This window comes from Papio anubis, chromosome 8 (genome assembly GCF_008728515.1).
Source record: "Papio anubis isolate 15944 chromosome 8, Panubis1.0, whole genome shotgun sequence".
Lineage (NCBI taxonomy): Eukaryota > Metazoa > Chordata > Mammalia > Primates > Cercopithecidae > Papio > Papio anubis.
The window spans coordinates 37,486,615-37,504,141 of NC_044983.1; the positions used below are offsets into that span (position 1 = coordinate 37,486,615).

The 17,527-nt window shown below is 38.0% G+C and overlaps 1 protein-coding gene across 2 annotated transcripts in view; it reads left to right on the top strand.

Moving 5' to 3' along the window:
• ADAM32 (ADAM metallopeptidase domain 32) overlaps positions 1-17,527 on the top strand; it is a 164,252-nt gene that overhangs the window by 30,869 nt on the left and 115,856 nt on the right. For both annotated transcript variants that reach the window (XM_021942240.2, XM_021942239.2), the window contains exons 4-6: positions 7,834-7,909; positions 10,479-10,555; positions 11,959-12,136. In XM_021942240.2, the coding sequence (XP_021797932.2) occupies positions 7,834-7,909; positions 10,479-10,555; positions 11,959-12,136 (331 nt within the window). The remainder of the gene's footprint in view (positions 1-7,833; positions 7,910-10,478; positions 10,556-11,958; positions 12,137-17,527) is intronic.

A 17,527-nucleotide genomic window follows, 5' to 3' on the forward strand; every position in this document is an offset into this window, starting at 1 on the left:
GTCTTACATTTAAGTCTTTAACCCATCTTGAGTTAATTTTTGTGTATAGTGTAAGGAAGGGATCCAATTTCAACTTTCTACATATGGCTAGCCAGCTTTCCCAGCACCATTTATTAAATAGGGAATCCTTTCCCCATTTCTTGTTTTTGTCAAGTTTGTCAAAGATCAGATGGTTATAGATGTGTGGTGTTATTTCTGAGGCCTCTTTTCTGTTCCATTGGTCTATATATCTGTTTTGGTACCAGTACTATGCTGTTTTGGTTACTGTAGCCTTGTGGTATAGTTTGAAGTCAGGTAGTGTGATGCCTCCAGCTTTGTTCTTTTTGCTTAGGATTGTCTTGGCAACACGGATTCTTTTTTGGTTCCATATGAACTTTAAAGTAGTTTTTTCCAATTCTGCGAAGAAAGTCATTGGTAGCTTGATGGGGATAGCATTGAATCTATAAATTACTTTGGGCAGTATGGCCATTTTCATGATATTGATTCTTCCTATCTATGAGCATGAAATGTTCTTCCATTTGTTAGTGTCCTCTTTTATTTCGTTGAGCAGTGCTTTGTAATTCTCCTTGAAGAGGTCCTTCACATACCTTGTAAGTTGCATTCCTAGGTATTTTATTCTCTTTGTAGTAGTTGTGAATGGGAATTCACTCATGATTTGGCTCTCTGTTCATCTATCATTGGTGTATAGGAATGCTTGTGATTTTCGCACATTGATTTTGTATTCTGAGACTTTGCTGAAGTTGCTTATCAGCTTAAGGAGATTTTGGGCTGAGACGATGGGGTTTTCTAAATATACAACATGTCATCTGCAAACAGGGACAATTTGACTTCCTCATTTCCTAATCAAATATCCTTTATTTCTTTCTCTTGCCTGATTGCCCTGGCCAGAACTTCTAACACTATGTTGAATAGGAGTGGTGAGAGAGGGCATCCTTGTCTTGTGCAGGTTTTCAAAGGGAATGCTTCCCATTTTTGCCCATTCACTATGATATTGGCTGTGGATTTGTCATAAATGGCTCTTATTATTTTGAGATACATTCCATCAATACCTAGTTTATTGAGAGTTTTTTTAAGCATGAAGGGCTGTTGAATTTTGTCAAAGGCCTTTTCTGCATCTATTCTGCATCAATAATCATGTGATTTTTTCATTGGTTCTGTTTATGTGATGGATTACATTTATTGATTTGCATATGTTGAACCAGCCTTACATCCCAGGGATCAAGCCGACTTGATCGTGGTAGATAAGCTTTTTGATGTGCTGCTGGATTCAGTTTGCCAGTAATTTTTTGAGGATTTTCACATGATGTTCATCAGGGATATTGGCCTAAAATTCTCTTTTTTTGTTATGTCTCTGCTAGGCTTTGGTATCACGATGATGCTGGCCTCATAAAATGAGTTAGGGAGGATTCCCTCTTTTTCTATTGTTTGAAATAGTTTCAGAAGGAATGATACCAGCTCCTCTTTGTATCTATGGTAGAATTTGGCTATGAATCCGTCTGGTCCTGGACTTTTTTTGGTTGGTAGGCTATTAATTATTGCCTCAATTTCAGAACATGTTATTGGTCTATTCAGAGATTCAATTTCTTCCTGGTTTAGTCTTGGGAGGGTGTGTGTGTCCAGGAATTTATCTATTTCTTCTAGATTTTCTAGTTTATTTGCGTAGAGGTGTTTATAGTATTCTCTGATGGTAGTTTGTATTTCTGTGGGAGTGGTGGTGATATCCCCTTTATCATTTTTTTATTGTGTCCATTTGATTCTTCTCTCTTTTCTTCTTTATTAATCTTGCTAGTGGTCTATCAACTTTGTTGATCTTTTCAAAAAACCAGCTCCTGGATTCATTGATTTTTTGAAGGGTTTTATGTGTCTCTATCTCCTTCAGTTCTGCTCTGATCTTAGTTATTTCTTGCCTTCTGCTAGCTTTTGAATGTGTTTGCTCTTGCTTCTCTAGTTCTTTTAGTTGTGATGTTAGGGTGTCGATTTTAGATCTTTCCTGCTTTCTCTTGTGGGCATTTAGTGCTATAAATTTCCTTCTACACACTGCTTTAAATGTGTTCAAGAGATTCTGGCACATTGTGTCTTTGTTCTCATTGGTTTCAAAGAACATCATTATTTCTCCCTTCATTTTGTTATTTTATTTACCCAGTAGTCATTCAGGAGCAGGTTGTTCAGTTGCCATGTAGTTGTGTGGTTTTGAGTGAGTTTCTTAATCCTGAGTTCTAATTTGATTGCACTGTAGTCTGAGAGAGAGTTTGTTGTGATTTCTGTTCTTTTAAATTTGTTGAGGAGTGTTTTATTACCAACAATGTGGTCAACTTTAGAATAAGTGCGATGTGGTGCTGAGAAGAATGTATATTCTGTTGTTTTGGGGTGGAGAGTTCTGTAGATGTCTACTAGGTCCACTTGGTCCCGAGCTGAGTTCAAGTCCTGGATATCCTTATTAACCTTCTCTCTCATTGATCTGTCTAATGTTGACAGTGGGGTGTTAAAGTCTCTCATTATTATTGTGTGGGAGTCTAAGTCTCTTTGTAGGTCTCTAAGGACTTGCTTTATGAATCTGGGTGCTCCTGTATGGGGTGCATATATATTTAGGATAGTTAGCTCTTCTTGTTGAATTGATCCCTTTACCATTATGTAGTGGCCTTCTTTGTCTCTTTTGATCTTTGTTGGTTTAAAGTCTGTTTTCTCAGAGACTAGGATTGCCATCCTGTTTTTTTTTTTTTTAATTTTTTAATTTTTTTGCTTTCCATTTGCTTGGTAGATCATCCTCCATCCGTTTATTTTGAGCCTATGTGTGTTTTTGCACATGAGATGGATTTCCTAAATACAGCACACCAATGGGTCTTGACTCTTTATCCAATTTGCCAGTCTGTGTCTTTTAATTTGGGCATTTAGCCCATTTACATTTAAGGTTAATACTGTTATGTGTGAATTTGATCCTGTCATTATCATGTTAGCTGGTTATTTTGCCCATTACTTGATGCAGTTTCTTCATAACATTGATGATGCTTACCATTTGGCATGTTTTTGCAGTGGTTGGTACTGGCTCTTCCTTTCCATGTTTAGTGTTTCCTTCAGGAGCTCTTGTAAGGCAGGCCTGGTGGTGACAAAATCTCTCAGTATTTGCTTGTTTGTAAAGGATTTCATCTCTCCTTCACTTATGAAGCTTAGTTTGGCTGGATATGAGATTCTGGGTTGAAAATTTTTTTCTTTAAGAATGTTGAATATTGGCCCCCACTTCTTCTGGCTTGTAGGGTTTCTGCTGAGAGATCTGCTGTTAGTATGACGGGCTTCCCTTTGTTGGTAATCCAACCTTTCTCTCTGGCTACCCTTAACATTTATTCCTTCATTTTAACCTTGGTGGATCTCACAATTATGTGTCTTGGGGTTGCTCTTCTCGAGGAGTATCTTTGTGGTGTTCTCTGTATTTCCTGAATTTGAATGTTGGCTTGCCTTGCTAGGTTAGGGAAGTTCTCCTGGATAATATCCTGAAGAGTGTTTTCTAACTTGGTTCCATTCTCCCCGTCTCTTTCCAGTACACCAATCAAATGTATACTTGGTCTTTTCACATAGTCCCATATTTCTTGGAGGCTTTGTTAGTTTCTTTTCACTCTTTTTTTTCTCTAATCTTGTCTTCTCACTTTATTTCATTAATTTGATCTTTAATCACTGATATCCTTTCTTCCACTTGATTGAATTGAAAGCTTGTGCATGCGTCATGAAGCTCTTGTGCCATGGTTTTCAGCTCCACCAGATCATTTAAGGTCTTCTCTACACTGTTTATTCTAGTTAGCCATTTGTCTAACATTTTTTCAAGGTTTTTAGCTTCCTTGTGATGGGTTAGAATGTGCTCCTTTAGCTCGGAGAAGTTTTGTTATTACCGACCTTCTGAAGTCTACTTCTGTCAACTTGTCAAACTCATTCTCCATCCAATTTTGTTCCCTTGCTGGTGAGGAGCTGCAATTCTTTGGAGGAGAAGAGGTGCTCTTTTTTTTTTTTTTTGGAATTTTCAGCTTTTCTGCTCTGGTTTCTCCCCATCTTTGTGGTTTTATCTACCTTTGGTCTTTGATGTTGGTGACCTATGGGTGGGGTTTTGGTGTGGATGTCCTTTTTGTTGATGTTGATGCTATTTCTTTCTGTTTGTTAATTCCTTCTAACAGTGAGACCCCTCAGCTGCAGGTCTGTTGTAGTTTGCTGTAGGTCCACTCCAGACTCTGTTTGCCTGAGTATCACCAGTGTAGGCTGCAGAACAGCAAATATTGCTGCCTGATCCTTCCTCTGGAAGCTTCATCCCAGAGAGGCACCTGCTTGTTTGAGGTGTCTGTCGGCCCCTACTGGGAGGTGTTTCCCAGTCAGGCTACATGGGGGTCAGGGACCTGCTTGAGGAGGCAGTCTGTCCATTCTCAGAGCTCGAACGCCATGCTGAGAGAACCACTGCTCTCTTCAGAGCTGTCAGACAGGGACATTTAAGTCTGCAGAAGCTGTCTGCTGCTGCCTTTTGTTCTACTGTGCCCTGCCCCCAGAGGTGGAATCTATAAAAGTAGTAGGCCTTGCTGAACTGTGGTGAGGTCCGCCCAGTTCATGCTTCCTGGCCACTTTGTTTACACTGTAGGCTATTCGAGCCTCAGTAATGGCGGATGACCCTCCCCTCATCAAGCTGCCGCGTTGCAGGTTAATCTCAGACTGCTGCGCTAGCAGTGAGCAAGGCTCCATGGGCATGGGACCTGCTGAGCCAGGCACAGGAGAATATCTCCTGGTCTGCTGCTTACTAAGACTGTGGGAAAAGTACAGTATTTGGTCAGGAGTGTACAGTTTCTCCAGGTACAGTCTGTCACAGCTTCCCTTGGCTAGGAAAGGTAAATCTCCCAACCCCTTGCACTTCCCACATGAGATGACACCCCACCCTGCTTCAGTTCACCCTCTGTGGGCTGCACCCACTCTCCAGCCAGTCCCAGTGAGATGAACCAGGTACCTCAGTTGGAAATGCAGAAATCACTGCTCTTCTGCATTGATCTTGCTGGGAGCTGCAGACCAGAGCTGTTCCTGTTTGGCCATCTTGGAAACAAGCCTCCCTTTTCTGTTTTTGAGAAAATGCTGATGTGACAGAAAAAAGATGTAGTAACAGATTGACTATAGTGGTGGCAGGGATTTGGTGGGGTAGAGGGAGGATGGGAACAGACCTGAGTCAGGTATTATGGCTCCCTGTTGGAGATGCTGGATATGAAGTGCTTGTTATCCCACAAGGGGAAATGTCCTGATGGCAGTTAATTTAGTTTAGAATGGGGGAGAGAAGTGTGAGTATCCACATTCTTTCATGATGAAAGCTCTCTGCAAATTAGACCTAGAAGAGATATACCTTAAAACAATAAAGGTCATATATGACAAAGCCATAGCTAACATCATACTCAGTGGTAGAAAGTTGAAAATTTTTCATCTAATATCAGGAACAAGATAAGGATGCCCATTTTCTTTCACCTCTTCTATTCAACATAGTATTGGAAGTACTAGCCAGAGCAATTAGGCAAGAACAACGAATAAAAGGCATCCTAATGGGAAAGAGAGATGTTAAATTGTTCCTGTTGCAGGTGACATAATCTTATATGTAGATTACTTATAGAAGACCCTAAGGACTCCACCAAAATTTGTTAGAACCAATAGACAAATTCAGTGAAGTTGTGGGATATAAAATCAACATACAAAAATCATAGCATTTCTATACATTAATAACAAATTTTCCAAAAATGAAATCAAGAAAACAATCCCATGTACAATAGCTACAAAAAATAAAATACATAGGAGTAAGTTTAACCAAGGAGGTAAAAGATGTGTATACTGAGAGCTATGAAACATGATGAAGGGAATTGAGGAAGACGCAAATAAATGGAAAGAACATGGATTGGAAGAGTTAATATTATTAAAATGTCCATACTGTCCAAAATGATCCACAGATTCAATGCAATCCCTACCAAAATTCCAATGACATTTTTCACAGAAATAGTAAAATTCCTATGGAACCCCAAAAAGGCCCTGAATAGCCAAAGCAATACTGAATAAAAAAAAACAAAGCTGGAGGCATCACACTACCTGACTTCAAATATATTGCAAAGCTATAATACTCAAAGCAACCTTTTTATATAAGCGGTAAATGAAACCACAGAAATGAACAAGATAAATCTATACAGGTGGGGGTGAATGTTAAAGGTAAGAAAGAGAATCAGCCTAGAATTGAGTGCCATGGAAACATTTAAGGGATGAAGGAAGGATCCAAATAAAGGGACTTAAAAATGTAGAAAGACAGGAGAGCCAGGAGGAAGTGGTATCTATCATTATTGCTGAAGAAGAGATGGTTTCAAGAAGGGGAATGTGGTCCACAGTAGGAAATACTTGAGAGTATTTTATTTATTTATTTTTTTGTTTTATTTATTTTAAAATTATTTTTATTATGTATTTGTTTTTGAGACAGGGTCTCTCTCTGTCACCCAGGCTAGAAAGCAGTGGTGCAATCTCAGCTAACTGTAGCCTTGAACTCCTGGCTCAAGTGATCCTCTCGCCTCAGCCTCCCGAGTAGCTGGGACCACATGAGTGTACCACCACACCTGGCTAATTTTGGTATTTTTGGTAGAGATGAGGTTTTGCCTTGTTACCCAGGCTGGTCTCAAACTCCTGAGCCCAAAGCAATCCCTCCACCTCGGCCTCCCTAAGCTTTGGGATTACAGGAGTGAGCCACCCCGCCTGGCTGCCTCAGAATATTTTTACTTGACATAAAACTGTCTTTTGGATTGGACAGTCAGGAGGTCATTAGTAATATTTGTGAGATCGGTTTGAGTGGAGGCTTTCCAACAGAAGCTAGTGTGGATGGCCTAATTAAGTTACGTTGGGTTGAAGAGTGAACATGAAGTGAGGAAGCATAACTAAAATAGCATCATGAGTACAGGGATTAATACCAAAGTTGAACTTAGACTGGACGTTTCAGTACATATGCTCAGATGAATATGACCTTTATACAATACTCTTCCACTTCATTATAAAAGTAATATATGTGCATAGTAATAAAGCTTTATAAAGAATGTAAGAACAGAAAACTCTTACAATCCAACATCCTGTTTATGTCTATTAAGTTTTTTTTTTTTTTTTTGAGACGGAGTCTCACTCTGTCGCCCAGGCTGGAGTGCAGTGGTGTGATCTCAGCTCACTGCAACCTTCGCCTCTTGGGTTCAAGAGATTCTCCTACCTTAGCCTCCTGAGTAGCTGGGATTATAGGTGCCCACCACCACACCCAAGTAACTTTTGCATTTTCAGTAGAGACAGGGTTTCACCATGTTGGCCAGGCTGGTCCCAAACTCCTGACCTCAGGTGATCTGCCCACCTTGGCCTCCCAAAGTGTTGGGATTACAGGTGTGAGCCACCACGTCCGGGCATCTTTTACATTTTAGAATGCTCTTCTTTCAGTCTCTTCTTTTCTTCTTAAAAGGAGTCCATTAAGGTAGGAAAACTATTTTGAGTAAATGTATATTGCTTTAAGTAAACATTAAATATATGTCAAAAGAAAATACTACCTTTATATCAGGTTAACAGATGTTTTATCTAAAGATTCAGACAGTAAATGTTTTAGACTTTGAAGGCCATATGTTCTTTGTCAAAACTAGTTAATCTCTCATCTTATAGCATGAAAAGAGCCATGACAATATGTGGGTGAATGGGTGTGGCTGTGTTTCAATAAACCTTTATTTACAAAACAGAGGGTGGGTCAGATTTTGGCTGAGAGTGTCAAGTTTACTGTGTTTTTACGTGTTTCAAAAAGAATAATTTAAAAAATTTCCTCTTTTTTATATTCAGATATTTTTTAGCAGATAATTTTATGATTTATTTGTACGATCAAGGATCCATGAATGCTCGTTCTTCAGATATTCAGGTACGATTTAAATTCTGTGTTTTATAGTTTTTTTAAAAAATGTTTTTTTTACATTAAATAAATGCTTTGTTATACAGAAGTCTCTCCGGATTCACAGGGGATATATTTAAGATATTTATTGATTAATGATCAGGCTTTTCCTGAAGTTTTGGTAAAGACAAATTAGATTGACTTAGCACCTTTCACATGGCCGAGAACATAGTCGCTATTTTTTTAATTAATAGATATTTTGTTAAATAAAATATTTATTATTTATTTATTTATATTTTGTTTGTAAGAATATAAATTAACGAGAAATGTGGACACAAATGTTATGAGACACAAATCACAGATCAAAAACTCTTTCTTTTTTTCTTAACTCTTCCTCATCTCATCCATCATTTATACATCCATAAATCCTATTGACCCTGCCCTTCAAACTAAGTGTCCAGCATCCACCTTCTTCCTCTGCCTCCATCCACTGAGACCACCCATTTCCAAGTAAACGCCATCTCTAGTTTGGATTATTGCCATAACTTCCTGAATAATCTCCCTGCTTCCTCACCTTGCCCATCCCTTCATTTTATTTATTTATCCCTTTATTTTATTTATTTATTTTTGTATTTATTTATTTATTTGGCCCAGGCTAGAGTACAATGGTGCGATCTTGGCTCACTGAAACCTCCACCTCCTGGGTTCAAGCGATTCTCCTGCCTCGGCCGCCTGAGTATTTGGGATTATAGGAATGCACCACCACACCCAGCTAATTTTTATATTTTTAGAAGAGATAGGGTTTCACCATGTTGGCTAGGCTTGTCTCGAACCCCTGACCTCAGGTGATCTGCCTACCTCAACCTCCCAAAGTGCTAGGAATGCAGGTGTGAGCCACCATGCCCAGCCTTAGTCAGTTCTCAATATGGTGACCATATTGATCCTGTTAAGACATAGTCAGATTACCCTGCTTCTCTGCTCAGAACCCTCCACGGATGGCCTCCCACCACTCACAGAGTGAAAGCCAGAGTCACCTGGTTCCCTTTTACCTCTCTGACCTCGTTTCCTGTTATTTTCTACCTCGTTCACTTTGTTCCAGCCTTGTTGTTCTTCAAATATAACAGCTATGTTCTCCTTTCAAAGACTTCATACTTTCTATTTCCCGGTATCCAAATGCTTGTTGTTTCCCAACAGACCCATATGTTTTTCGTCCTCATTTCCTTCAGGTCTTTACTCAAAATCACCCTGTTAGTCCTTGACTAACCCCTACTTTAAATTGGTCTCTTACTCTTAATACCCCATTTCCTTTACCTTTTTTTTTTTTGCCCTTTTCTCATGGCAGTTATCAATACATGATTTATCATATATATTTTATTTATTTACTTTATTTTCTGTCTCCCCAGTGCAATATAATCATCCCGAGGGCAGGGCTTTTGGTCTGTTTTATTCACTGACGTAACAACAGTGCCTAGAAAAGTACCTAGCACATACTTGGAATATAATAAAAATTTGTTGAAATATTAAACTAGATATATTGCTTCACTTACATTGGATGGGATCATCATTTTGTTTTATTGCTCCCTTTTCCTTCCCTTAGTTCCATCTAAGCAGTGTGTTACTAAGAAATCTTAACTTTATTTATAATAAAATTTATAGCACCATTGGGTATTGGAAATTATGTAATTTTCACATCTGTGACAATGTTTGTGACTCTGTGTATCTCCAGCTTGATTGTACTGTGCTGAGAGACCAATTCTGTGCAATTTAATTCCTTTGCAATCTGTTGAGTCCTGCTTTATGGCCTGGAGTATGGTTTCTATTTTGTAGATGTTCCATGAGTGTTTAGAAAGCATATATTCTAAAGTTTTTAGGTATAGTATTCTGCATGTATTAACTAGGTCATACTAACCACGTTGTTCAAACCTTTTGTAGATTCTGAACACTTGATCTATCAGTTACTAAGAGAAATTAACTTTAAAGAACTTTTTATAACTGCAGATTTTTAAATTTTTACTATTCTTTCAATTGTGACTTTATATATTTTGAAGCTGTGTTATTAAGTGAATGCCAGTTTGGAATATTTGTGTCTTCCTGGCAAATTGAAATGATTATCATTACCAAATGTCTCTGTTTATCTCTAGTAATGTTTCTGGCCTTAAAGTCCACATTTCCTCTCTTAGTGCGAATTTAGAATCATCCTTTCGGTTTGTGTTGGCTGTGTCAATTGTATTTTTATGACTCTTTTTTTAGCACCATATTAATTAGGTTTTTAAAGAAATCCAGATTTACCATCTTTGTCTTTTAATTGAGGACCTAAATTTATATACTGGGAGATATTTTTACCTAAAGCATGAGACAACACTTTGGAAGCAGGGTGTAAAATAGTAATCTCAAGTCATAATCTATTATAAAGTGTAGTTAATATAGTGTAAGTGGCAATTATGGGGAGAATTTTTTTCTGAATGTCACTTTGCTTGTACTGATAAAAATCATGGAGCCTGTGAAAAATATTCAGAAGGTTCTATCAAGTATAGAAGTAGGAAGTCACTAGAAAGTTTTGTCACTTCCTAAGTAACTACCTTACTTTTTTTCTTCCTAGACTCAATGCTACTATCAAGGAAATATTGAAGGATATCCAGATTCCATGGTCACACTCAGCACGTGCTCTGGACTGAGGTTGTTTTCTATTGTTGATTACAAAACACCGTAGTTATGATATTTGGCTGCAATGAATTTGTTCTCTTTGTATTAAGTGTGGGGCTGAAGGAGGATTCCTATGTGGACATTATTTAATGATATCCCCCTCTGAACATGTTTCCTATTCTCTTAATTCTCCTCACTTTCCTCACCGATCAGAAACATTTCTAACCTTTCCAGTGGTTTAGATTTCCTAGTCTCCTTGCTCTATGTCTTATGTTTCCTTGACTACAGAAAAGACCATTGAACGTGTTTGACTACAAGTGTTGGAGAAGCTAGGTTTAGGACAGCTCAGTCACTGTCTTGGAAAACAGGGAAATTAATCACTGTAATGCTGTATGCTTGCACACTTAGCAGTTGTGTAGGTAATTTCTGTTGCTTTTATAACTATAAAGAAGTGAAATGGAGAGTTGGTTTTGCAGATTAGGGTAATCTTTTGTCTTCTCAGAGTCATCTCTAAGACAGGTTTGGGTCAAAATACTGGACTGAAAATGTATTTATGTTACCCACCATGTATTTTAGTGTTGGAGATATAAAGTTAAACAAGAGATGCTTTTTCTCAAGGAAATCATCTTCCGACTGAGGAGGCAAATTATATATAAACAATTTTTAATACTCATAAAAATACTCATTTTTCTAATGATATTAATTATCTTGAGCTCTTCAAGAATTATTGGGTTTCCTCCTTAGGGCTTAGGGAGTTTTCCATTCTGTCAGGAAATTTTCCACCTTCATTTTGTAGTGTAGGATGCTTGTTTTCACAACTGTGCTTCTTCAGTGCTTCCTACACAGAACCCTGAAATTTGGATCTGAAATCTGTTTTTTAGGGAGTAGTGACTTGGGCTGTTACCTGTATTCAGAGAAAAATAGTGATACAAGTCATTTACTCTTTAAAATCTTGCTTTTAATTTCTTATTCAAGAGTATATAAGCAAAAGTAGTAAATATTTCATAATTCTGCCAAATTTTATTTTTAAAAGTAAAATGTCTCACTGTATATATTTGTCATATATGCAGTATAATCATTTTTCAAAAGCATGGCAAACCAGAGAGAGAGTCATCATGATTTCTGTTTACAATAGTTTTAATTGAGATACTGACTTGGAAAACAATAGAATTATTCAATTACTGTTATGCTATGTACTGTGTAACTAGCAACTGATTAAGTAACTTCTGCTGCTCTTACAACTATACAGAAATGAAATAAAAAATGTGTTTTGTGGATTAGGGAAATCTTTTGTCTCTTCAGAGTCATTTCTAAGATGGAATTCAGATCAAAATACTGGACTCAAAATGTTTTACTTTTTTTCTTTTGGATTTTGTCAGAAATCCATTATATAGATTTGATTAAAAGCACTTAAAATTGTATTTATAATTACACAGAGGAATACTGCAATTTGAAAATGTTTCTTATGCAATTGAGCCTCTGGAATCTGCAGTTGAATTTCAGCATGTTCTTTACAAATTAGAGAATGAAGACAATGATATTGCAATTTTTAGTGAAAATAACAGAAGCCTGGAAGAACACCCAATGGATGACAACGTTTCTATAAGTGAACAAGTGAGTTGTGTATGTTTTGTTACTACTTTTAAAGCAGTTATTACTTCCATTTAATTTATTTTAAAAATAAATTTATGAGCCCACTGTACAATTGTAGTAAATATCCTTTCCTTGTGAACATCTTATCTTTTTTTTTTTTTTCTCACTCTGTCACTCAGGTTGGAGTGCAGTGGACAGATCATGGCTTGCTGCCACCTCTGCCTTCCGGGCTCAAGCAATCCTCCCACCTCGATCTCCTGAGTAGCTGCGACCACAGACATGCACCACCACACCAGACTAATTTTTTGTAGAGACAGAGTCTCACCATGTTACCATGCTGGTCTCAAACTCCTAGGTTCAAATGATCCATCCACCTCAATCTCCCAAAATGTTGAGATTACAGGTGTGAGCCACCGTGCCTGGCTGTTCATCTTTCTGTTACCTAACAATTTCCTTGAAACCGTACATCGCCTTTTTCTCATTGCACCAATCTACCATTTACTTTTTATGATCCACTTTATTTTAGTTCTTATTTTGTTTGTTATATTCTTATTACTTTCCAAAAATTCCCTCTTGCATATGCAATATAAACTTTAAAAACTCAGTCCCTGCTTTTGCTTCTACATTTCTGGAAGTTACTCAATCAAGTCAATAATTTTAAAGGTTATATTCATGACCAATGAGTCAGCATTAATTAAATCATAGATATAATTAAAATGTCATAAGCAGAATTGCTGATTATGGTCATGTAAATTGTTCAGTGAACACACTATGTAACTGCATGTGTTGGTGCTTACAAAAGCAATTGTGAAAGAGAAAATTTTTATGCCAAGTAACATTGGCATCAGTATGCATAGTTTATACAAGAGTGTGTGGCAGTAGTCATTATTTCCAGTATATACTGTCCCTGTTTTCTGTCAGTAAAGAAAAAAACACCAGGCCAGGCGTAGTGGTTCATGCCTGTAATCCCAGCACTTTGGGAACCCAAGGTGGGCAGATCACCTGAGGTCAGGAGTTCAAGACCAGCCTTGCCAACATGGTGAAACCCCGTCTCCACTAAAAATATAAAACTTAGTCAGGTGTGGTGGCAGACGCCTGTAATCCCAACTACTCGGGAGGCTGAGGCCGAAGAATTGCTTGAAACTGGGAGATGGAGGTTGCAGTGAGCCGAGATCACACCACTGCACTCCAGCCTGGGTGAGGGCAAGGCTCCATCTCAAAAAAACAAAAAACAAACAACAACAACAACAAACACCAAACCTCAGAATTTAGCTGGGCATATAAACGAAGACTGTATTTCTCAACCTCCCTTGCCTCTTAGGTAGGGCAATATGACAAAATTATGGCCAGTGACATGCGAGCAAGCATAATATGTGTTACTTCTGGCTTGAATATTAAAAGGAGGGGTTTTATCTTCTTTCTCTTTTCTACTGGCTGGAGTGTGGACATATTGACATATTATGGTCCACAAGGATGAGGCTGATGCCATACAGGTAGCAGAGAAACAAGGTGATATGAGCCTTGCTTTTGAAGAATTTTCAGAGTGGAACTACCATACCTCTTCACAGATTTACGTGAGAGAGAAATAGACTCTAAGTTTTTTTAATTCACTATTATTTTCTGTCTCTGTGTGGATGGCAATCCTAAATCTTAAATAATACAGGATCCAAATGAGAGTGCAGCGCCAGAGTTTTCAGCGCTAGCAAATACATGTATATAATTTCAAATAATGTTTGTGAACTAGATGCTGAACTTTTTTTTCTTGCCTTGTAAAAATTTCTAATTTGCAATGACTGAGATGACCCAGCGTAGTGAACAATGTCAGTGCCCTGCCCAGATCCCCTCACATTCCTCTCTAGTATATTTTTGTGGGCCTGGTACAGGAGGGTGGGACACCCTATCTTTGTTTATGCCTTTGCTTTGAACATGTGCCACTTGTAACTCTTTTTTTGTGGGCTGCCCTTCAGCTAACTGAAACTGCTTTGCCCAGATGGCAAGGTAAACATAACTGCTAGAGATTTACATTTCCCCAGGGTGGTCCTTAGCCAGCACCTCACCAGTGTGGGAAAGGGTGAGCTCAGTTTCTTGTTACAGGTCAGGACCACTCTGTAGCACAACTTACACACCAGATTTTCTCTGTGGGACTGTGTCTGAGAGCATACTCTTTGTGTGGATTCCTCCTGATCCTAATACTGCTTCTCCCACTCATAACTGGTCTCTCCCGGGAGAACTTTCTTAGTAAATTATCTACATATAAATCCTGTCTCAGATTTATCTTTGGGTTTCCTTTGAACACCAAGAAGTTTTCACATATTTATTTTACAGTGAAGTGATAATTACTACAATAAAGTAATTTGAGCACATATGTCAGCCAAATTGCATTTGTATCATTTGGAAAGTGGCATGATCTGGAAAGCGGGGAAGCTTTGGATTCCCACAGATACCATCGTTTGTCTGGACAAGTGTTGAAGGAAAGAAAAACAGCCAAATGAAAGACAGACAGAAAGTTCCTCATATATATGTATATGTATGTGTATGTGTGTGTGTGTGGATATATATACACACACACATATAATTATACTTTAAGTTCTTGGGTACACGTGCAGAACGTGCAGGTTTGTTACATAGGTATACATGTGCCATGGTGGTTTGCTGCACCCATCAACCCGTCATCTACATTAGGTATTTCTCCTAATGCTATCCCTTCCCTACCCCCGACCCCCTCGACAGGCCCCAGTATGTGATATTCTCCTACCTGTGTCCGTGTGTTCTCATTGTTCATCTCCCACTTGTGAATGAGAACATGTGGTCTTTGGTTTTCTGTTCTTGTGTTAGTTTGCTGAGGATGATGGTTTCCAGCTTTATCAATGTCCCTGCAAAGGACATGAATGCATCCTTTTTTATGGCTGCATAATATTCCATGGTGTATATGTACCACATTTTCTTTATCCAGTCTATCATTGATGGACATTTGGGTTGGTTCCAGGTCTTTGCTATTGTGAACAGTGCTGCAATAAACATATGTGTACATGTGTCTTTACACTAGAATGATTTTTAATCCTTTGGGTATATGCTCAGTAATGGGATTGCTGGGTCAAATGGTATTTTTGGTTCTAGATCTTTGAGGAATTGCCACACTGTCTTTCACAATGGTTGAACTAATTTACTCTCCCACCAACAGTGTAAAAGCCTTCCTATTTCTCCACATCCTCTCCAGCATCTGCTGTTTCCTGACTTTTTAATGATTACCATTCTAACTGGCATGAGATGGTATCTCGTTGTGGTTTTGATTTGCATTTCTCTTAATGACCAGTGATGATGAGGTTTTTTTTTTTTTTCATATGTTTGTTGGCTGCATAAATATCTTCTTTCGAGAAGTATCTGTTCAAACTCTTCACCCCCTTTTTGATGTTTTTTTTTTTTTTTTCTTGTAAATTTGTTTAAGTTCTTTGTAGATTCTGGATATTAGCCCTTTGTCAGATGGGTAGATTGCAAAGATTTTCTCCCATTCTGATTATCTCAATAGATGCAGAAAAGGCCTTTGATAAAATTCAACACCGCTTCATGCTAAAAGCTCTCAATAAACTAGGTATTGATGGAATGTATCTCAAAATAATAAGAGCTAGTTATGACAAACTCACAGCCAATATCATAATGAATGGGTAAAAACTGGAAACATTGCCTTTGAAAAGACATTGCCAGCACAAGACAAGGATGCCCTCTGGCATCACTTCTATTCAACATAGTATTGGAAATTCTATAGCCAGGGAAATCAGACAAGAGAAATAAATAAATCGTTTTCCAATAGGAAGAGAGGAAATCAAATTGTCCTCATATGTTTTCTTAGTTACTGCATGTCATTGTAATTTATGATAATCTGTGTCAAGAATCTCAATAGCCTGGATGGATGCATAGAGCAAAGTGGCAATAATGGTAGCAACAGAGGCAGTAGAGCTCTACCTTTGTGTGACAATAGCATTACATTGACAGAGGCCAAACATGTGAGGCTTCCTGAACTGAGAGACTCAAGATATAGTTGCTTATACCAGTAGAAGAGTCAATGGATGGATTAATTTCTGAAGTAGTAGGGTTTTCCTTGATGTGCAGAAGCAGGATGACACGATAAATATAAAGAGCAGTGTGGCAGTAGATTCAGGAAAAGAGATGTCTAAGCCATACAGAGCACCAGTTGTAGATCTTGACTCACTGCAACCTCTGCCTCCTGGGCTCAATAAAGACTTAATTTGACATTTGCGAATTGTTTTCTATATGTCTTATATCTTTTTTTGTCTCAGTTTCTCTATTACTGCCTTCTTTTGTTTAGTTGATTTTTTTTTCTAGTATGTCATTTTGATTCCCTTCTCATTTATGTTTCTTGATGTAATTTTGGTTACTTTCTTAGTGGTTTCTCTGGATATTACAATAACATCTTAAATTTATAACAATCATAGTTTGAATTAATACCAACTTAGCCTCTATAGTATACAAAATGCTGTTTCTATACAGCTTTGTCTTCTTTATGTTTTTATTATCACAAATTATCTAATACATTAAGCTATGTTAATGATAATACAATGTACAATAGCTTAATAAGTATTGTGTGATACATTTGCTTTTAAATAATTTGGGGAAAAGTGAGGAACAACAAACCAAAAATATAATAATCATATCTTTTTTTTTTTTTGAGGCAGGGTCTCACCCTGTCATCCAGGCTGGAGTGCAGTGCTGGTGCTGTGATCATGGCTTACTGCATGCATCCTTTACCTCCTAAGCACAGGTGATCTTCCTGCCTCTGCCTCCCAATTAGCTGGGACCACAGGCATGTGCCACCATGCCCAGCTAATTTGTTTATTTGTAGAGACTCTGTCTTCCTTTGTTGCCCAGGCTAGTCTCAAACTCCTGGACTCAAGCAGTCCTCCCATTTTGGCCTTCCAGAGTGTCAGGAGTGTAAGTGTGAGCCACTGCACCCAGCAATAATAATATCTTCTATAGTTACCAATGTATTTACCTTTACTGTGTTTTTAATTTCTTTTATTGCTTCTTGTTACTGTTTTGTGTGCTTTCATTTTAAACTGAAGGACTACCTTTGGCATTTCTTGTAGGGCAGTGTATTAGTTTACTACAGCTGCCATAACTTTACCATGGACTGGGTAGCTTAAACGAGAATATGTATTTTTTCACAGTTCTGGAGCCTAGAAGTTTGAGATCAAGGTGTTAACCAAGTTGTGGTTTCTTCTGAGGCCCCTCTGCTTGGCATATAAGTAACCGTCCTCTCCCTGTGTCTGCACAAGGTCTTCCTTCTGTGTTTGTGTTCTAATTTTCTCTTACAAGGATACCATTTACATTGCATTAGAGCCCATCCTAATGACCTAATTTTCAATCTGATTACCTCTTTACAGGCCCTGTCTCCAA